This window comes from Arachis stenosperma, chromosome 5 (genome assembly GCF_014773155.1).
Source record: "Arachis stenosperma cultivar V10309 chromosome 5, arast.V10309.gnm1.PFL2, whole genome shotgun sequence".
Classification (NCBI taxonomy): Eukaryota; Viridiplantae; Streptophyta; class Magnoliopsida; order Fabales; family Fabaceae; genus Arachis; species Arachis stenosperma.
Window position 1 is genome coordinate 14,644,593 of NC_080381.1, and position 22,495 is coordinate 14,667,087.

The 22,495-nt window shown below is 34.8% G+C and overlaps 4 protein-coding genes across 4 annotated transcripts; 1 reads left to right on the forward strand and 3 right to left on the reverse strand.

Annotated features, from left to right (window-relative positions):
* Positions 1–2,283: 2,283 nt before the first annotated feature.
* On the reverse strand, positions 2,284–9,119 carry LOC130981993 (uncharacterized). The gene is made up of 12 exons (XM_057905790.1): positions 8,724–9,119; positions 7,486–7,604; positions 7,246–7,352; positions 7,074–7,161; positions 5,494–6,532; positions 5,329–5,383; positions 5,126–5,207; positions 4,908–4,988; positions 4,440–4,544; positions 3,771–3,820; positions 3,511–3,628; positions 2,284–3,223 (listed from the first exon to the last, which is right to left on the reverse strand). The coding sequence occupies exons 1-12, from the start codon at positions 8,947–8,949 to the stop codon at positions 3,131–3,133; spliced, it is 2,163 nt and encodes a 720-aa protein (XP_057761773.1). The 5' UTR covers positions 8,950–9,119; the 3' UTR covers positions 2,284–3,130.
* Positions 9,120–9,900: 781 nt separating this feature from the next.
* On the forward strand, positions 9,901–12,302 carry LOC130982227 (protein STAY-GREEN, chloroplastic-like). The gene is made up of 4 exons (XM_057906126.1): positions 9,901–10,375; positions 10,456–10,629; positions 11,021–11,188; positions 11,420–12,302. The coding sequence occupies exons 1-4, from the start codon at positions 10,250–10,252 to the stop codon at positions 11,783–11,785; spliced, it is 834 nt and encodes a 277-aa protein (XP_057762109.1). The 5' UTR covers positions 9,901–10,249; the 3' UTR covers positions 11,786–12,302.
* A 739-nt stretch (positions 12,303–13,041) lies between these two features.
* Positions 13,042–17,821, reverse strand: LOC130979615 (B-type cell cycle switch protein ccs52A-like). The gene is made up of 10 exons (XM_057903091.1): positions 17,293–17,821; positions 17,079–17,201; positions 16,745–16,849; positions 15,390–15,569; positions 15,223–15,285; positions 14,932–15,126; positions 14,424–14,525; positions 14,255–14,317; positions 14,054–14,122; positions 13,042–13,631 (listed from the first exon to the last, which is right to left on the reverse strand). The coding sequence occupies exons 1-10, from the start codon at positions 17,710–17,712 to the stop codon at positions 13,578–13,580; spliced, it is 1,374 nt and encodes a 457-aa protein (XP_057759074.1). The 5' UTR covers positions 17,713–17,821; the 3' UTR covers positions 13,042–13,577.
* A 2,995-nt stretch (positions 17,822–20,816) lies between these two features.
* LOC130979177 (expansin-A7-like) lies at positions 20,817–22,397 on the reverse strand. Its single transcript, XM_057902548.1, has 3 exons — positions 21,839–22,397; positions 21,444–21,759; positions 20,817–21,317 (listed from the first exon to the last, which is right to left on the reverse strand). The coding sequence occupies exons 1-3, from the start codon at positions 22,002–22,004 to the stop codon at positions 21,005–21,007; spliced, it is 795 nt and encodes a 264-aa protein (XP_057758531.1). The 5' UTR covers positions 22,005–22,397; the 3' UTR covers positions 20,817–21,004.
* Positions 22,398–22,495: the final 98 nt, after the last annotated feature.

Consider the following 22,495-nt stretch of genomic DNA (forward strand, 5'->3'; position numbering starts at 1 on the left):
GATGCATATCGTTGAAATTTGGATGAAAAGTGACTCGTTTGCACACTATATATATCAGTATCAGCAGCTTGAGAAAAAGAAAATTAATGGCAGCAAGAAATCAGAGGCTTGTTATGAATGGAAACCTGACCTGACCCTAACTTTGGAGCATGGTAGGTCCAGCACTATATCTATCTATATCCCACGTGATCTTTTCCCCCAGTTTTTCACTTTTCCGTTTGCATGTAACAATTCATGTTCATGTCTAGCTATGAAATTACACACTTCAAAAAACAGGACTAGAAATGTTGATTTTATATTAAAGAATAAAAATATATCTAGGGACACAACTTAATGTATAAATAAAGCAACTCAATAATTGAAAGAATAAAGCTTAACTCTCTTGGCTATTCAATGATGGGATTAAGATTTAAGAAGCAGGAGTTGGGGCATGAAATAGCAAGGGATTGACAAACCCATGATTTGACCGTTAACCGTTAAGACATATGTAACCCCGAAAACCTTTATCAAATTATTCTAGCCCTTGAAATTTTTAGAAATATTGTAATCCTTCTTTTTGCTTGCAAGCCTCTTATTCCCTTTCACCATATATATGGGGTAAAGAAGTAAATATAAAATTAGTATTCACTAATAAAATAATATTTGACTTTTGTTATTAACAAAATTATTTTTAAAAGATTTTAAATTTGACAAGCTTACCACCAAACTCGTTGAAATACATTTCCTTCAAATACAATAATAATGTAGCCCACCGTGTTTTGCTAACCTGGCAAAACCCACCCTAATCCTAATCCTAATTCCTCCCCTCCCCAACGTGATTGAGAAGCTCAGAGAAAAAGAATAGCCATGAGCACTCCAATAAACATGTGTGGGTCGGGTATTATTGCAGGAACTATGGTAGAGTAAGAGAGGGAGGGAAACACCAAGAGAAGAAGGAACCACGGTGGTCATGTCAGTATCGTGCTCATCGAAGATGTGCTTCGACGAATTTCGAAGCATGTTTGTCAAATTTTGAAATCTTTCGAAAATCATTTTATCAATAACAAAAGTCAGATATTATTTTGTGAGCTCTCGAATTTTTTGGATATTAATTTAGTATTTACCTCTAGGATAAATTATGAAAATGTTTGGATTTTTTTATTTTATTTTTATTTTTAAAATTTTAATAAAAAATAAGAAGTGAAAATAAAAGACAACATCTTACTTTTAATATTTGATTTGTGTTTTTATTTTTAGTATTCTTTTTTTTTCCTAAAATCTTATAAAAAAAAGTGAAAATACTAATTACAATAATCAATTAAATAGCATATTCACCCTCTACCATTTTTAATTGATCATTGTAAATTAGTATGTCCATCATCTACTACTTATTTAAAATTACATAATTTTTTTATATTATATTTTGCATGAATTTACATTATAATAACATTACTCCTATTTTAATAATGTTACTCATTCTAAAAAAATCTTAATAGGTGGCCTTTCTTCTTCATCCGTGTAAAAAAGCCCAACTAAAATGTTGTATTAGTAGTATATGGTAAATCTTGTCTAAAAGTAAAAGTGATGGAGCTGGGAAGAGAGCAAAAGCATAATGGAAGCGAGAAGAAAATGAGAATGAGAAGAACGAGAGAACATAAGTGTCCAAGAAAAAAGTGGTGGTGGTCTTCTATGGAGGTAACAGCTGGACCTGCGTCACCATCACAGCTGTAGTACTGTCCTCTTTTATCATTATTTATTTCTTGCGTCCACAATATTACCAACACGATCAATATAAGTGGTCCCCCAACTATTTTAAATCAAACCTTAATTAAATTCAAATACTATAGTACCATAAAATAAATGAATTGCATTGCTAAGAAGAAAAAAAATACAATAAATAAAACCAAAAACTCAACTGCCAATGTACAAATCAATGACCAGTGATCTCACCTATCACTTTCACCTCACCACAACAAACACACTTCTATCATTTTCAGTTTTTGTCAACAAAACTATACTCTTTAATGATATTATTGATGATATCGTAAACCTTATCCTGCTATAATGAGTAACATGATATGCAGTCAATACTTATTTAATGCCGCCAATTTAAATTTTCATATAATAAATAATAATCTAATTTAAATTATTCAATCAGTACTATCTTGTAATATTTCGTTTATGTAATAAAGTAAAAAAAAAGTTAACAATTCGTATATCATTTCTAGCGAATTAGTGAATTACCACCACTTAGCACCTCTGGAAACATGTATAACACAAAATGAAACGTCAAATATGAAAGAGTCTCGACGATGTAAATTGTAATTGTAATTACAGAAGGAGAGATACGGCATTCGACAAATTCAACAACACCCTAGTCCCACAAACACCAGCACCGAAAGCTACTATCACATTCTAGATTTATTTGACGAGAAAGGCACGTACTACTGCACTAGGCTACATTTGACACCTTCAAAGAATCGTATTGCATGCTAAGTCTGTTGGCACTTGCTATTCTGCCACAAAACCTAGTCCTATCACAAACAGAATGTTTAATTACTATTAAGCTGAGTTTTCATCACAAGCACATAAAGGGTGCTAAAAAAGATTCATCCCACAAAAGGGTGTATAAAAAAATCACTTAACAGAAAAAATTTTATCTATCTTTTGTTCCCTAGGAAATTTTGTACCAAAGTCCACCGCATCCAACATGGATATCTAACCATCAAGCCGACAACAAAATCTATATCAAATTCTGTAGCTTTACATGAATTATTAGCGAAGGAGGGAGAGAACAAGGTTAAAAGTTAAAAAGGCAAAAAGAGAATTCTTTTCCTCCCTACTCAGCCTCTGAGCTGCGCTGCAAAATCAATCAGCATAAAATGGGGACCGCAACTTTGGTTGGGATGGTTAGAGTAGAGAAACTAATATAGAGCGTGGAGGGAGGTTAAGGGTTGGGATTCCAAGATACACAAGACAAGACCTACCTCTGTGGTCGTAAACACTATATACTACCAATATTTACATTAGAAACATAACCTAATATCACATACATGACACCAGGCATAAAGTTGTTGTAATGAGATACATGGAATCAAGGGCACGCATTTCAAAGTGAAATCTTCAAAAAATTAACTCCTGCTTATGTAATTCACATCACTGTACATTTATCTTTGGCTTTTCCATCTGCTCTGGGTGTTGTAGATCCAGAAGACGATGAATGCCTCCCCGTGTTTCTTGCCACCTGTGAATAACATTTAGTAGAAAGTTTGCAAAAGCTTCCATTTTTAAATTTCAATTATATAGAGAGCTGGTCATCAAACCAATGCATGTTCCTATTAACCATCCAGACATTTGTCATCGATTTAAGATCTCCATTGAAATTCAAAATTATCAATCAACCCAATTGCACGTATGAGGTACGAAGGCAACAGATACCAGGGATGTATATATCCAAATCATTTCAGATAATGATCGGTTGACAATAATACCATAAATTAATCGCAGCAATAATTGCAAAATAATATTTACCTGTGGACCTGTGATCAGTCTGGAGCCACCAGTGACTGATGATTGTTGAGTATTATGACGTGGAGGCTGCTGCTCAAACTCCTGTTGTTGCAAGGCTATTGCTAATTGCAGATCAGAACTGTCACACAATTACAGGTAAGATCAAAATTAACCATATCATATTGAATAATTTTAATTGAAATTACAACTGGATTTAAAAAGGAAAGGGGAAGGGAGAGCAATTTAAAAGTATGGTGCAAATGGTAAGTTCAGAAAATTACTTGATATCTAAGCCCGCCTGTGCAGCACTATCTATACTGGCAAGATAGTCCTGAAATATGAGCAGTTGTCTTTATATCAATGGGAATTCGGTTCACAAGATTAGATTTTATATCTTTTATAATTCATACCATTGAATAGCTTCATATATAAGATTAATTTTGATACTGATGGTATAAAAAAAAATTTACACTATCATCCAATGATATTTCCACTATTGTGAGAATACTGAGATAGTAGATTGTTAGACTCGTTTGATGATGTGATAAATATATAATTCAAATATTTGCCTAAACTTTTTTTGAACAAATAGTATATACAATTAATTCATAATATTTATTTTTATCAATTCAACCATTGAAGGATAACTATTTATAATCTTGATCATTTACGTCAACACTTATTTTCAAAAGATAAGTACATCAATAAGAATGTCAACAAGAAGTTCTTATTTCAAATTTATGTTAATGTATATAGAAAATGTGTTGAACTATTCGGTTAACTTAAATGTTATAGACATGATCTATAAGAGGAGCTTTCAATCCAAAAATGATTTTTACAAAAAAAAAAAAAAAAACTTCCGATACAGAAAAGTTATTCAACAGTGTAGAATGATTTTTTGATATATCTTCTCTACATATGAAAAATAACTTTTGAAATAATATACATACAGCAGTGCTGGTCATGACATTACTCTCATCCCAAGTGTTATTTTCATGGCTTTCTACCTTGAATTCCTTAAAGTTGCTGGTCATAAATATGGTATCACCATTGACCTGAAAAAAAAGTACAACACCATCTTAATTACCGTAATTTAATAATGACCTTACTGTTACTTGTTCATAATAGTGAAGAAAAAGCAAGAAATACATCCTCAACATCAGACATCAGTTCATCACAATAGAAAAGGAACTATACGTAAGAAGACACATAAAGTCATTCCAATTGAATAATACACATCCAAGACAACAGCACCTATATGACTTGGACTGATCTTTCAGTACCAAGAAGTTCGAATACATATGAACACAATACACAGTTCTCACCAATATCAGCATAGAATGAAGGGAAAAAATCATTAAAAATTTATACGGTAACCTGGGTGAGTAAAGATCATTCATCAATAAATAGTGTTTTACCTCATTCAATTTTTCCCACACCAGATCAGGTTGATTTATGTAACCTTGGTCTGTAGCTAGAAGATACAGCTCACCTTCAAACTGTGAATATTAATGAAAACTTCAGGACTGTAAAGACAGACTACGCAAGAAAGAGAATCAACAATTCCCACCACCCCTTATCAATGATGGGTGTGGTACTTTAAGTCAGGAAAAGGAAAACAAGCCTTTTTACTGACCTTAAACATGGTGCTGAAATGATTGTTTCGGAAAAAAACACATAATTCCCGTTCTTTGAGACCATCTTGTAGACAGAAAAGGCTGCAAAAGCATTTATTATAATTTATCATTTGTAAATTCTAAAAAGAAAAATTCCTCAATAATCAATGAGGAGAAAAATATGGATTACATTATTTAAACCAACAAGAGGAGGTCATCATACCCATAAAATGTCAATTGGCTGGCAGTATTCCTCATGAAACTCTTGATCAGTTCTCCTGATCATTAAAGGGGGATAAATTAAGGTGGGGGAAAAAAAGAAAAGAAAAAACTTTTACTAAAGATAATAATACAAATTATCTTAAAGTGATATTCTGATAAAAAAAACCTTGTTGTGGAGTAATTTCATCCTTAGCTCTTACATCAGGCGCAAGCAACGTGCTTTTGTCAGCCTGTTCCGCAAGAACCACCTCACCTTCATATACAGGTTCATGATCCTCAAAATTCCCAGTTCTTGTATCCAATACACATTCCTCTCCTTCATATATGGGTTCACTCCCATCAACACTTGAAGTCAGTACTTCAGAAGCATCAGTTTGATTATATCTGACACTAGACGAATCTGTATCCATATGATTAGAGGATACATATGATAATCCTGTTGCATCAGGTTCTTGAGATTCACCTGCAACTTCAGGACCCATAGTCTTAAAAATGGATTCGTCATGAACTTCTACACCCCCTCCGGAGTACTTTTCAGAAGAAATAACAGCTGCATTCTCATTTTGAACCAACACATCAACACCGTTCTTCTCAATCACATCATTCTGGGCAAAAGACTCTGTAGGTCCCACTGAAGCTGACTGATGAAGTTCATTAATGGTATCTGGCTTTAAAGATGAGTTAGCTGTTTCTACCTGAGTTGACATAGAAGATGTTTGTTCATTTCTGTCCTTGCCAGCAGCAGAGAAACCATCAGATATGGAAGGTTCTAGCTCATGGAAGTTGCTGTTTACAGCACCAGTGCTCTTTTCTAACTTATCTCCGCAATCCACAACTATATTCTCATCCATACTGACAGAAATTGGTTCTTCATTTATATGACCTACAACATGATCGCTTGTTGAAACTTTAGAATCAGCCTCAGACAGCTTCAAAGCTCTTAACAATTCTGCCTCTTCTTCAATGTCGCCTTTTCTTGGTAACTGATCAGAAACAGAATTGGGAGGATCGTCAAAAGATCTGGTTTTTGATAAACTGGGAGAAGGAACTCCAAGAGCAGCAGTTGTTGCAGCAACAAAATCGACACCATCTTCTTCTGGATTAGTTTTATGTTGAACTTCCATGTTTAATGTTTCAAGAGAAACAAGTTCTCCCATAAGAGCATTATAGGATTTCAATCCTATTGCATTTGCAGTATCAGAATCCTGGTCAACAAGCACATCAAGATTTACAAGGGAAAAAGAAAGGTCGTAATAGTAAGAAATAAACCTTGCATGCTTAATGAGACACAAAAAGGCAACATTTTGATAAGTATTAAGATGCAAATTCAAGAAAGAACATCCACATTTTAAAATTTACGATAAACAACTCTTGATCATGGTCGAATACCCCAAAGCCATATAAATCCCCTACTAGAATCCCATACTTCTGATATGGAACTCATGTCTCATACTTTCCTAACAACTAGCTAATAAAATGCTAGAGCCAACAATGATGAGGGCTAGATCAATTTAAGATATGGCACAAAAATGCCACACCATAGTAGTTTCAACTTTTAGGGAACTATGTCATTTTGCAATCTGATATATAAACCCTACTTCAAAATGCTTACCAATGTAAATATTCACTTCCATGTCACTAATTGATGGTGTTAATAAAAAGATTTCATAGATGCATTTAAACCAAAAAGCACAACAATATCATCATGGTAGAATGAGTATGAAGGTTTGAAGGTGAACAAAATACCTGAGGATCAACTATCCAGCCATGATACAGAGGGATGTCCAGCAGATCAAATATGGCACACTCTGGGGTGAACTCAAAATCATCTATTCTGCAATTAATATGCAATCTTTTGTTAGAACTATTAATTTATTATGAATGCAACACAATTGCCAATGAGAAAACCATAGCCAACCTCCTAAATTTTATATTCACATCAATGCCCGTAGCAAGCCTAGGGAGCAAATCAATTGCATCAGCGATGTTTTGTTGTTGGTTTTCGACATACCCTGCGTCTTTGTTCTATAAGATAACAATTTAAAAAGTTGTCAACTCAGGTTACAAAGAATAGAGCCAAAAATAAAAAAAACATTGTCAACTCAAGTTACAAAGAACATAGCCAATGCCACCAAAAATAAACGAAAGAAGATCTTACATTCACATTACTATTGGAATCAATTAATCGCTCTGCAACCAATGACAACAATTTCTCCTGTGAGACTTCAGAAATATCTGGACTCAAATTTATGTTGTTTCTTAGCAGAAGAACATTACCTGCAGTAATAAAATATAAAACAATAAGCAATAAATATGATATCTTCAAACAAGAAATGTAACGTAAATATAGCAAGTAGCCCCCCCTAAACTGCAAAGCATTGTGCATGGTGTTTGCAATAACATCTAAGAGGGATTCAGATTATTGCAAATCTTAGTGTCTCAAGGAAGCACCGTAGTACAAACAAAAGGATAAATATAGAAGGCAAAGGGTAACATGAAGAGAATAGACTTCAACTTTTATACAATGACGTGACAACTACAAGGCTACACATAAAGGGGCCAGAGAACATATCTTACATTAGGGATAAGCTTTTAATCATTTATAATTATTTTATTTTCTTCAATTTCACTTGTGGTAATTATAAGTCTCTGTAACCTGAAAGAGAAGAATTTTGAGGGAAGATTTCTTAAGATAATAAGGAAATTGGTCAAATGGAAAGTTCAAATGAAGATGGCAATTCTGTTAAGATACATGGGCAGAGCAAGCAGTTAAGTCATAGTGCATCAAAGATTCGAGAATAGTTTCGAAGACAGTATTTCTTGCTAAACTAACATAGTATTTCTCTAATAATAAAAATATGGAAAAGGAGATTAGCTCAGATAATATATTTCGTTTCTAGACCATGGTCTTTGCTGTACTCTCAATCGAATATATATGGAACAGAACATGTACATTAATGCAGCAAGAACGAAGATAAAACGTGAAAGGCTAAAGACCTAAGGGGGACATATTAGGAATCGACTCTCCTAATGTTGCTTGCGCAGCTAGGCAGCACATACTTATATCTCTAGCCAGTTATATAAACACAAAGGGCATCGTGACGGTAAATCCCAAATGGCTGGAGTTATTTCCTAATTTGCCATAACATAATTGATATTATGGTAAAGAACCATCAATGTTAATAACAGAATCCAAAATTACGAAGTTGATGCATGAAGCAACGAAATATGATACTGGTTCTTGAATGATAATGTCAATGATTATGGAATAAGATAACGACAATAAAGAAACAACATAATTGAGCTGATCCCTGTGCCGATTAAAATAAGAGGAATTAAATTTCTTAAGAAATAAGGAAGTGGAAACCCTAAGAGAGAGGGGAGGGGGGGACTGACAGATAGCGAGGAGAGGGCAGGGGCCATTGTCATTTTGGAGGATGATTGGCGTTGTGCGTCCAAGAAACTGGATCGTCTTTGTTCTGTGTGTGCACTCTTTCACTTGCTCCTGCTGCGGCTGAGGGTGCGGCGGAGGCGGCGGCGGCTGTTGTTGGTCCTGCTGATCGGTGTGTTGGTCGGTAGGGACAGAAGGGGAAGAAGGGGAAGAAGGCGATGACGATGCCATTTGATTTGATACGATACGATGCGATGCGAAGGGAAGAGAACAAGTGAAAGTCTGCGAATACGAATAAGAACGAGGATGGATGGCCTTTTTGCTATTATGTTATGTTATTATGTTTCCACAAAGAAACAAAACCAGAAAGAGGAAGTAAGTAAACGGAAAATTACGCCAATTGCGCATTTGTGATGACAAAATATATATCCACATAATATAAAGCTTCTCTCTCCGTGCTCGACGTGATTCTCAATGTTTTCCCCGTTTATTTTTTTGCTAAGCCTTGTTTTCCCGTTTCTTTCCTCTAATTCTCTTCATTTTATCCATTTATAATTTATTTACAGGAGACCAATTTAGTCTCTTAAATTAAACTTAGTATGAGTAAATATTTAATCAAAATATCGTATGTTTTACAAATTAATTCGAAACATATTTTTTTACTAATTATAACTTGTAGAAGTAGAACACATATTGCGAGATAAAATAGAAAAATAAAGATTGCGAAAAAAAAAATTGGTATACAAAAAAATATATATTTTGTAAATGAGATTTTTTTTTTAGTCCTTTTGTAAATGAGATTTTGTGTCTTAAGCTTAACTCTTTTTTTTTTTTTGGACAAAAGCTTAACTCTTAAGTACCGTGTGTAGCACGGGTTGCTACAAGTCATTTTTTGGGGGGGGGGGGGGGGTCATGGGTTGCTACAACTTTCATTCTGATTACAAGTTATTGGGCCTACTGCGCCTATTATTTACTATAACTATTGGGCTGTATGTCGTAACCAAAGAAAATATATGGAATTGAATTGGGGTTGAATGGTGATGAGGCCTGCCCAAGTTAGAAGCAAGGATGTATATCGGGGGAAGAGAGGGAAGAAGAACACGTGTGTTACGGTGGCAAAGAAACGTGTTTAGTTGATGCGGAGACAGCACTACCACCGAATCAATCCAAAACCATATTTCCGATGCGTATCACTATCAGTAGCCTACCACGAGTTGAAGCAACAGTTAGCATTGCCCCTAAAGTCTCGCAAATTAAACCACACTACACGCATCTACATACACTTTACGTTTCCAAGAGCAATGGGAATAGGAAAAGCATAAGCTAAAAAGAGAAGAGAAGAGAAGAGAAAAGAAAAAACTAAATCGCAGTCGCAGCCATAGACAAAGCCCTACCTACCTACCTCTACCTACTTCTAGTGACTCGTTGGTCCAAGAGCAAGAGTGTATACTAAAGTAGTAGTAGTGTATCGTTTCTCATTTGCGTATTTTTTGGAGTCCAAGAAGATTGGTGCCAGTTAGGTAGGGGGAACATGGGTACTCTAACTGCCACAGTTCCTGTGCTCCCTTCCAAGCTTTCCCCTTCTATTTCACCCCATCGGATCTCCATTTTTCCTCACAGGAGGAGATTCAGCAAGAACAACCAAGCTCTTGTGCCAGTATGTCTCTTCCTTCCTTCCTTCCTTCTTTTTATCTTTTGTTGTGAATTGTGATGGATGGAATGATGATTGATTATCAGGTTGCAAGGTTGTTCGGGCCAGCGATCTTCGAGGCTTCGAAGCTCAAGGTATTGTTCTTGGGAGTGGAGGAAGATAAACACCCGGGGAACCTTCCAAGGACATATACCCTAACCCACAGCGATGTCACTGCCAAACTCACTCTCGCTATCTCTCAGACCATCAATAATTCCCAGGTACTTCTCCTTCCATCGTAAATTTATCCACGAATCCATTCATTATTTAGTACTCTTGAATTCTGGGATTGGAAATGGGATGCCATATATGTATGAACATAAATAGATATAGCCAGAAATTTTGCCAAATATAGTATACTATTGCATATTTATTGATTCTATGAAAATCCTAAATTACCCTAAATAGGTGTTTCTTTGTTGGGAAGATTTTACCCTGTTTGCTTATTATGTTCCATCACTCGACAAAAAAAAGCAAGGAATTTTGAAACCAGGTAGAAGAATAGTACTAATATATTAGAAGCTGAATCTTATGATTTGTTGAGTATTAAAGTGGTTGTAAGAAGTCAGTTATAGGGAAATAAGTAAGCGTGGAAATTGGATTGGATTGCAGCTGCAGGGGTGGTACAACAAGTTGCAAAGGGATGAAGTGGTGGCACAGTGGAAGAAGGTGAAGGGAAAGATGTCTCTCCACGTTCACTGCCACATTAGTGGAGGTCATTTTCTCTTGGATATGTTTGCTAGGCTAAGATACTTCATCTTCTGCAAAGAGCTTCCAGTGGTAAGCAACTCAAAAATAATAATTGTTTACCAGCATAAATATCATTGTAATTTCTAATTTGGGTAGACACAGCACTCATTCACTCTTGGATTGGGTGTATGTTTGTGAGTCTACACCAAAAATAGGATGGCTTGTTGGCAAATAATACCTAAATTGCCTACTAGTTACTAGTCAATCAAATATCACATCTGAATTTGGTAATTGCAATATGTTGTTGCGTGTGGGAAATAGGTGTTGAAGGCATTTGTTCACGGGGATGGCAATTTATTCAACAGCTACCCGGAGCTACAAGACGCTTTGGTTTGGGTATATTTCCATTCAAACATTCCGGAGTTCAACAAGGTGCAGTGTTGGGGCCCACTGAAGGAGGCATCCGCACCATCAATTGGGTCCACTTCCAAGGGGGAGGAGGACCACCACCGTCAAGATGAGGGGGTGGCAATACCACAGCCATGCCAACAAGACTGTGAGTGTTGCTTTCCACCTTTGACGCTCAGCTCAATCCCGTGGCCTCAAGAGGTTCCCAATCTCGGTCACCAATATCAACCTTATGATTATCGTGCTGAGAATGGGACCCAACAATCCCACAACTTGTAATATACAAGAACTTAAAGTCATATTCGTGGGGATTGATGGTTGCTAATTATTCATCTATCTTTCCCCTCTATACTTGTTTAGGAAAAGAATTGAAAAGATTAAACCCACTTGGATTAATGTACAAAGCCAAAATTTATTTATGATTTTTTATGTTACTTTCTTTTCTTTTTCTTTTTACAATTGTGGATGGATGGAATTTGTGTCATAAAGGTTCATGTATGTATAATATGAATTATTATTTATTAATGATGCGTGATTTAGTAGGGATTATTTTATCGACTTTTATATGTATGTATAGCAGTGGTTGTTAGTATCTTGATTTACCATATTCCAATTACCATTTGGTTTTCATATATTTGTTATTTTATTCTGGCCGAGGCTTACAAGAGAACGAGAGATTAACAGGTTTGGACGTTTGGTATTGGTATTGTCTGGCTCTGCTCTTCTATTGGGCTCCTGGAAACGATTTTCAAGTTTTTTCTATATATAATTATATATACAAAGTAAGTTCGTTGCATTCGGTTTGTGGTGCCTAGGAAAATTGCCGACAGAGCCAATAGCACAGTACAACTGCGTGCTAAATTCAACCTAAAAGAAAAAACTTGTGGTAAGACCAAAATTTAAAAGGACACGCACAAAATCTGATTCCATTCCTTTTATCTGATACTTGCATTCCTCTATAGCTCCTTGAATGACAATAAAGTTTATCCTATAACTTTTAAAAATTGGCATGTAGTGTATATATAATCCAAGGAAAAATTTAGAGACTAGCAACTTTTGTGTTTTCTAGCCAGCATTTAACCATCAAAAGAAAAGTGAGTGATTTCTCATTATTGGATATAATTTCATACCATTAAAAACATTATTGATAGTACCGGCCGTAGCATTTCTCATAATCCAATAAAGAGAAGAGTGCAAGGACAGAATACACATGATAAATGCATCCCATACACGAATCAATATTCAGACATATTAGGTGTGTCATGTGTGGTCCGCTGGGTCTAATGTCCATATACAGTGATTGGATCACATTAAGTGGCGTGTTGGACCACAACATTTAAAAGTCGGGCTCATGCCAGTTCCTTCCAGAACTTGCCTTCACTAACTAGCTAAGATCTTTTTCTGAGTCTATAAGATATAATGTCTATTCTGACAAAAAAAAAAGATATAATGTCTATCTTCAAAGAACAAACAAAATTAAAGAGAGTTCAAATAATTTTTTTCCAATATATAAGAATAAGATATAATATCTACCTTCAGCACTTGCACTATAGCATCATTTTTTTTTTTCAATTCTATTAATTATAAGACAAGAGATCAAAATAATGACTATTTCATCAAGGGTCGAAAGAAAAATCGGCCCCCAGTTTGTTTTGTAAGCATACCCGAATCCTTCCTAGATACCATGATTCATATTATTATTATTATATACAAAGGCAGTTAGTTTCATTACATGGCAAGGATAGCTGCAAGGCGGGGAGAAGCAAACTCAAGCACCATCATAGATTAGAATAAAACATGACCATAGAATGAGAAACAAAATTGGTTATACCTCCCTTAACATGTACAAATAAATCTAAGGTGCTCGAGACTTGTCATCGATGGCATGGATTTTCCACCACCAGCAATCTTGTTGCAACTTCATAGCTCCCTGAAGAGCTTCCGCAGTTGGTAGATAAAACCATGGTGATGACTCGGTATTTTAGCAAAACTTTCCACCATGCTGTTCCCACTGAAATTTCTTTCGGCACAGTAATCCAGAGTTTGAATCAAGTCAGAAATATGAGTGGAGTCACCTAATAATTGTTCTCCCAAAAGATAATGCTCCAATTTCACTCTCAGTATTCTGCATCAATAGCCACAAAAATATATCAATCTAGTAGAACAACGAAGTTAATCAGAAGGCTATTGTCACTTCAAGATTAATCTCTATGCATAACCCATTTCATAGCACTAGCAATAAACATGATACTAGTGAACGTTCCATTAGCCATTTCTGCCAAGAATGCAGAGCAATTGGAAATCCTAATCTAGAAATAAAATAAAATTCCATAAGAGCGAGAAAAAAGAAGGAAAGCGAATCATGCTGCAGCCTGCAGCAGTTATGGTTAATTTGATGTATCACTATATTGACTTTTTGAGGGAATAATGATGAGAAAATGACACCATACAAACTAACCAAGCATGAAGGAGCTTGAATCTTCAAGCAAATGGTCAATCAAGTAAATAAGAGGAGCATTGTTCTATATCTTTCAATGAATGATTTACCTGTGATTTTAAGGAAGGGAATACGTTCCAAAACCTAAGTGTTTCATCTCCAGCACCAGTGACAATAGTCTGTAACAGTACGTCAAAGTCATCACAACCAAAAAATTTGTGCATTTAAGAAAATAGAAATTCATTTTCGTAGTAAGCTACAAGCTACTCATTACGTAGAGAGAGCAATAGGTGCAAAGACAACTGAAATACCTGCCCATCTGGAGAGATGGCAAGATACAGAACTCTATAAGTATGGCCTGTAAGAGTTGCGAGCTGAATAACAAGGACCAAACAAAAAAGGCAAAATATGTTTGAATTAGTTTTCTTTTGTTAGAAAGAAATGAAGATAATTCTGTTATATCATAGCAGGATCTTGTACCTTAGACATGGTGGGGTATCTCCAAACTATTATCTGGTTCTGGGAGTAGCCATGTGTGCTTACCAGTTCATTAACATTCTTAGACCAGGCAAGATTGCAAACCTGACATATGTAAAGTCAAACATTATTATGTTTGTTATAGAAAAGAATAAAAGAAAGGGAGGGGTAAGAATCGTCTTTATCCTTCGCTCGGTATATGAAAGTTGATGCTATGAATGTCATCATGTTACACAATTGATGATCGAGCCCTCTATTAACATTTCATTGATGATTAATCATTCAGTCTTCAATTCTATTGATGATTAATTAATTTCACTTTCCATAGAGTTGGGTTTGATTTGGTAACTTGTGATCCATTCATAGTTTGAGTTTCCAGAAATACCCTTCAACATGAGACATGTATTTTTCATAGTGCTTCCACCCAATAATCAGCCATGCAGTAGATGAAAAAAATTTAAAACAAAGTCAACTAGATATTATGAAAGTGATTCTGGACAAGTACTTTTACCTGACTTCCAGTGTCCATACAGCTTAAGTGTGAGTTTGTGGTTGTATTCCAGAAACGAATACATCGATCTGCAGTTCCTCCTCCAGATGCAAGGAGTCCATGAACATGAGGAGACCACGCTATTGCTTTAACAGCTGCCGTGTGTTCACAGTACTTCAGGACGGGTTGAGTTGAGTGTTGATTCCAAACAAGCAACTGCAAACATATAAAGGAAATTACTAGTGTTCCAGTGCATGAAAATCAAAGGAGTAACACAGAGCTAGAAAGTTGATGAAGCTTGCAAGTACATACTCTGTTATCATTTCCTCCAGATGCTAACTCACGGTTATCATAAGACCACTTCAGTCCACAAACCTTTGAAACCCCAAAAAAGGGGGGAGAACAAAAAAAAAAGAAGTCAGGCTGAATTCCATACACAATAGGTAGTCGATTGGTTTGAAAATGAAAACAGGACTCACCTCTGACTTGTGCCCGGACAGTTTACTGACAAAATCATCTTGTGCACGTATATCTCTTTGATAAATATTTTTATCCTTGCCACCAGAAGATAAAAGAGATGAACTCCAGGCCAAGGCCCCAACTCGTAAACGATGACCTTCCATAGTTCTTATCATCTTGCATTGAGATGCATCCCAAATCTACATGGAGAATAATTAGAGCCATTGGCCAATTCATGAGTGGTTAGCAACATTAAAAACACACATGTGCATAACGGAATGCAGAGAACAGAATAAGGCTCAGGTAAGCATGCTAGTTTTAAGAGTGGGTTCTCTTCTACAATATTTAGTTTTAATTGCATTAGGTATTAATAGTGACCAAGTTACAAAATCTTATTGCATGAATAGCAGCATCAGCTATATGTACAATCATTTACCATTGCATCATACTCTTTAATGACAAATAGATCATTTTTATTCAATTCTTTTAACTCAGCCAAAACTGTTGGATGTTTACGGTTTTGTACTCATTTTCTTTTTAAAGCTAAGATTACAGAATTAAGCTCCTTTACAAGGCTTAGTTCATCTACAGATGTCTGACAGCTCTTCCATGGTTTCTGATCCCCTCTAGCAAGCTCATATTATTTACTTAAATTTCTTTTTTCAATGATCAAAACAAAATACACCATCAATATCATTGACGTCTAGCAATGCTGCCTGGTTTTTGCCATTTTTCTTTCTTCCTTGCATTAGGAGTGCTTAACAAAATTCATTTGAAACATTAATAACCCTTAATGCTTATAATGTTAGGACATGCCACGAAATGCTATAGCCATTCCTATTCAGTTCTTACTAAGGAATTATAAGAAGAATTCACACCTTTGGATGTTAAAAAACATAGGAGTAGCACGATATGGATGTAAAGTAAACTTCAAACAAAATAGATTTTAAGAAAGTTCAAAGCAATAACAAAAAGAGACTGTTCACAAAATTGATACCCTTAATAATTAATGACGAGATATTTTGTCGCGTTATATTAAAGTACGAGAAAATAACTGATACCTTATAACTGTAATTGTGGTGCGGAAAATCCGTACCCCACAGCTCACAGCTATACTATTTGCAACGGGAGCCAACATTTCATCATGCATTACAGTACTAAATACACTCTGTTGCAAAATTTTATCACGTGTTATCTATAACCTAAATAGAAATTTGAGCCAATAATTGCCAAGGGGATAAGTAAGAAACTCAAAAACCTTTCCACACAAATAACTTGCCCTCAAATTGCTTCAAATATCCATAAGACACAGGAAGCCTAGGTTGAAGGGATAAAGAAAGTATAACTGTGATTGTAGTTGATGCAATTTTGTTACCTGAACTTGACCACTATTAGTTCCAACAGCAAGGAGTGTACCGCGCTGAGCCCACCCAACAGAACAAACGCAATCATCATTCCCCAAGTCACACAATTTAGTTACCTGCAACATTATAAACATATGATGAAACAAAAAATGAAAACAACAACAAAAATTTCAACTTGCCATTAGAACACCAGCTAGATAAAAACTAGATAAAGTTCTGAAGTTGAGCATCTCCCATGAGCCATATCATATCCAAAAGGTGAAATACTTATGACAAAGGAAGATTTACATTTTAGAAAACAGAAATAGTAAAAAACTTTGAATAATGAGGTAGAAGTCAATTCACCTTGCTGCTACAAGCATTCCACAAATAAACGCAGTTACCAAGACCAACAGCCAAAACATTGAGCGAAGACCAATCCACGAGGTTCAAATAAAAATCATCTTGCAACGCAGGCGCATCCAGAACCTGCCACAACAAACACACACAAACCACCAGCATTAGCATTACAATTTTCAGGAATTCCCAAAACCCCCAAAAGTAATAATAAAAAACCGACCTTGTATGGTGAACGGGGAATTTTCCTGGGAGGCTTAACCGGGGTATGATTAACAGTGGAAACTACGTCGTCATTGTGGATGAAGGGGGAGAGAGAGTGCATGGACTGGCGAGTCTCCGTCTTGTAACGAAAAATGTTGTGGCTGGTCTTATCGGGCGTGAGCGGTGCATCGGGTCCGAATAGCGCCGTGCGGAGGAGGGAGGAGTAAGGGGTGGAGGTATTATCGGTGGCGGGAATGTCGAATAGGGAGAATTTGGAGGCGGATCTGTACGGTATGAACCTGTCGGAGCAGATTGTTCTCGAAGGGGACTTGTAGTGGTTCGAGTTTATCATTCGCTCCACGCGATGAGAGGAAAAAGAAGAAGAAGGAGAAGAAGAAGAAGAAGATGGAGAAGGAGGAACAGTATTCGAATGGTCCATTGAGGAAGGGAAGATGGTGGAATCGAACCACTTCTTCTTCTTCTTCCTCTTCCTTTTGGGGTTTGGGTTGTGAGCTGTTTCCTCTTCACAGTTTTCCCGGGAAAATCCAAGCAATATTGCGGGAAAATCTGTGAGCTTTATTGTGTTCCCTTTTATAGTTCTAACTAATATTTTAATTAATTATTAAATAATTAAATATATTTTGACGTGCAACAAAGTGTGAAGCTAAAGTGCTAAACCCACCTAGCTAAGATTTAGCTGGAGAACGAAATTTAATCAATCCATCCACGATTTATTTACCACTCCAATCTAATATTATAATGTATTCTTTTGTATAACAATAAAATAAATCAGTAATTATCTAAAATTAAAAAAAAAAAATTATATACACTGTGTATTTGATTTTTTACTATGTCTACTTTTGATCAAAAGTGGCTTATATTGAGAAGATAGCTAGTTTAAGTGTTTAACTATAGCGCTATCATTAATGATTGATCCCCAAAAAAATTATCCAAGATTTTTATATCTTTTTTAAATTTATAGTTAAAAAAGAAAAGGGGAATAGGCAAAAAAAGTTTAATTAACTAGCTGTTATTTGTATTTGTTCCTCAATCTTATAAGGGTCGTTGAACAACGTTTTTTCCATGATTTGGAAGGATTTGAATGCATCTCATGCCATTTATATTCCGTTAGAGGGTGGGGGGAACTTGCATTTAGGATATGCAAGTCAACAAATTTAAGCATCAAATATAGATAAATATAGTTCCTTTTATTATACTTTAATAATTTTAAATTGATTTTCGAACTAAATAATACATTTATTAATCAAAATTCTTTGTCAGTCTGCTATACCTTGGTATTACTTCCAACTAAGTATATATCCACCTGGGTTCCAAATAAGCATAACTAGCAAATCATCAACACCACTTAAAAATTTTAATTAAATTTCAATCTATGTTGGTTTAAATATGGCATTATATAGTTTAAAACTTTAAATTAATCTATTTTCAAAAAGTTAATAATATAACTTGTTATATTTTGTATTATATTAAAAGGAGTCATTTAGATAAAGATATCAAAAATGTCTTTTTTAAAAGATATTTTTAAAAATTAAAATTTAATACATATAATTAATTAAACTGTGTTATTTTTATTAAAATTAGACCAGACAAATTAGTTTAGCTAAAAAATTAATAAATTAAATTTTAAATTAGTTTAAATTAATATTTTTTTATAAAAATAACTCTAATATCCCTATTATAAAAATAACTAAAATACCCCTATTATATATATATATATATATATATATATATATATATATATATATATATATATATATATTGAAAGATCTAAATTCTAATCCTATGACAACAGAGGAAAAAATGGCTAAAATTTAGAATTCTTAAAATTAATATATATAATAAGAGTATTTTAGTCATTTTTTATAATAGAAGTATTGTAGTCATTTTTTATAAAAAATAATATTAATTTAGATTGATTCAAAATTTAATTCACTATTTTTTTTATCAAATTAATTTATCTAGTCTAATTTTGACAAAAATAACATAATTTAATCGATTATATTTATTAAATTTTAATTATTAAAAAACATCTTAAAAAAACGTTTTAAACATCTTTATTGGAGTAGCTCCTTATATTAAATTATTCAATATTTACCAACATTGAGGTTAATGTGTAGATTAGTTTAGTCTAAAAATAGTCACCTATTACAATAATATAGTCGAATTAGTGGTCAGTTTATTAATCTAAATAATTCGTCGATTTTCTTCGACCAAAATACTTTCGAGTATATCCAAATGATTCTAGCTCAGTTTCTACAAATTTTTTATGTTAGTTCTCAGAATAAATATCTTCGTTTTTCTGTAATTGTTAACAGATCGAAACAAAACAAATTAAAATATATTGAAGATAAGGTCTCAAAAAAAGCTTTAAGTGTGAAAAAAATCAATATTATCCATAAGTGAAAGAGAAATTCTAATTAAAATAATTGGTACCGCCATTCCTATTTACATCTTAAGTTGCTTAAAACTTTCTGATATGCTAATAAAAAATATTCACAAGAAAATGGTATAATTCTGGTGGGATAAAAAAAAAACAATGTAACACAAGATGTATTGAATTATCTGCGACACTATTATAATAAAGAGTTCTCTCTCTCATGGATTACATGATGAGCACACTCACTAATCAGTAATCATAATGTAAACTTGCTAAGGTACTGATTCATACATAATGAGAGGTCCAAGTCTAAATTAGGAACAACATAAAACAGAGCTCATCCAAGTTGCACTCATGTCACGATAGAAACTAAGGAAGATTGGATTTTAAAGACTTGAAAACATTTAATTTAGCTATGTTAAAAAAAAAATAAGGTTGGAGACTAATTTTTAAAACCAACTCTCTAATTTATAAAATACTCAAAAGCAAGTACTCTTTCTTCTCATCATTTATAAAAACCCAACCAAAAATCAATCCATCTTGGGGATGAAGTATCTTGGAAGGCAAAAGGTTCTAGGGAAAAAAAAAAGTCTAAAATGGAAAATAGGCAGGGATGATTTAATTTTTAACTTTGAAGAAGTGTGGGGTGATAATACTGATATAATCTAAGGACCTCAATTATTGTCTCAACCAAAACTTTCAATGGATTTCACAGTTACTTCTGATCAATGGTTATTAGAATACATCATTTATTAACCCCTCGTATGACTCAAAATATACTCGGCATTAGAAGAAATCGAAGCTTAAATAAATTAAAGAGTGGCCTTACTTTATGAATTCTGGTTATACAGTTGCATTCAAATTTTTGACACCCCAATAGAATTCCTCCTAAAGTTTTCACCCGAAAGATGATTTGGAAATCAATTTGGTTCATCAAAGTTTTAAACTCTTTATTTGAAAAGTTATCCATGGAGGTCTACCGGTAAATCAACATCTCAAAACTAGAATTCTCAATTTCTAAGCTATATGTCCTAAATACAAGAATGTCCTAAAATAAAGCCATGCACTATTTAATTAATTGTCCACTGCTGGCACCAAAGACTTGGCAAGAACTGGGAGTAATGAATTTATCTACTGTAGAATTGGACCTCTAGCGGTGGTGGAAAAGCACAACGTTATACCTTGTTATTGAAAATTTGAAAATTATTAATCAAACATCTTAATTCATCTAAGAATTTTTAAATATGATCTTCACATAAAATCATCTAATAAACAAGGCAACCGATGCGGTTGTGGCGACAGATTCTGACTTATTTAGTCACATTACATACATTTATCTGAAATTGGCAGCGGAGGAGTAAGTGAGTCCATAGTTCCAATTAGAAGGAGCAACATTCCATGCAATAATAGTCTCTTTAGTAGTGTAAGAAGTAACCCTGAAAGACAGAGACTGCCCAGCCAGAGTCGCAAACGCTTGGTAGGAAGCCCCCCAGTTGTGGCTCATCTGAATCCATCCCGTTCTGCTTCCTCTCACCCACATGCTCGCAATGTCTCCTCCGCCTCCCACGTTCATCACATACACCAATAGCCAGTATCCATTCCCTTGGAAATTAAATCGAAGCCCTCCCTTTCTTTGGCATGGCACTCTGATACGTTAACCAATAAGTTACGAGAAATATTTTATGCCATGAAAACTCACGTGCAGTTGTATTAATGTGAAGTTAATAATTGAGTCTTTAGATGACAATTTAGTCAAACCTGTTAGATTATACCTGCGGTATAGAATGGGGACTATGCCGGCCTTCCACTGGGCAATTTTCATGAAGACCGGCTTGGACAGGTCAAAATGGGCTCGCGGAGGGTTGCACCAACCACCGTTATCGGAGGGCTCGGACCAATTTGGAGGGCAAAGATTGGTGGCAGTGACGGTTGTGAAGGCCACGTTGTTATAGCATGCACTTGATTGGTAGCACTTTATCTGGTAGCATGTCCCGCACGCATACCCGTTGTTGAACAACCTTGAGCTCAATGCTGCCGTGTCCGTCCCGTAACCGCTTTGAAACAAATTCCCGTACCCACATGCTCCTCCTTCGAAGCCATAGTGAAATTAATTAAGATAAGCAACGGTAATTAAGGAATAATTAATTAAGATAAGATATATATATACCCATGGTGGCAGAAGCTGTTTCATCACCGTAAAAGGTAGCATGTGCAAGAGCCCAGCTACTTGGTCGAAATGTTGCCATTACTACTTTTGACTCCCCCATGAATGTTGCGAAGATGCATGTGAAAGCAATTAGAAAGCTGCGACGACATTGAAGAATGGAGGCCATGATTATAGGTTGGAATTGTGCCAGATATTACTGTTCCTTAGAAAAGGAATGCAATGCGACCATGGTCACGGACAAGTACATCAATTCCTTATATATATATAAGTTCCAAATTCTTTGGACACGTATGTTGTAACTAAGAACTTGCCTTCGTGATCTCCACGAACATGGTATGGTGCCTCTAATCTTCCAAAAGTCAACACCACAATATATTGTCGTTCTTCTATTGTTTCCCGCCGCCACAATATTGACCTTAGGAATTAATTGATATTTAGTAAGTGAACTATACGGTTTTGTTAGCAAGGGTGACTCTTCCAGAATTCATAGTTATATTAAAAAAAGAGGAATATATATTATATTACAACATGATTTTCTTATGAGAGGATAACGTGCGGGCAGGTTCCGTTGGGTTGTTTGGTGTATTTCATCACCGGGTAGAGATTAGAAAATTAATTCTCATTAGTCAATGTAATAATTCTTTTAAGGGTTGTTTG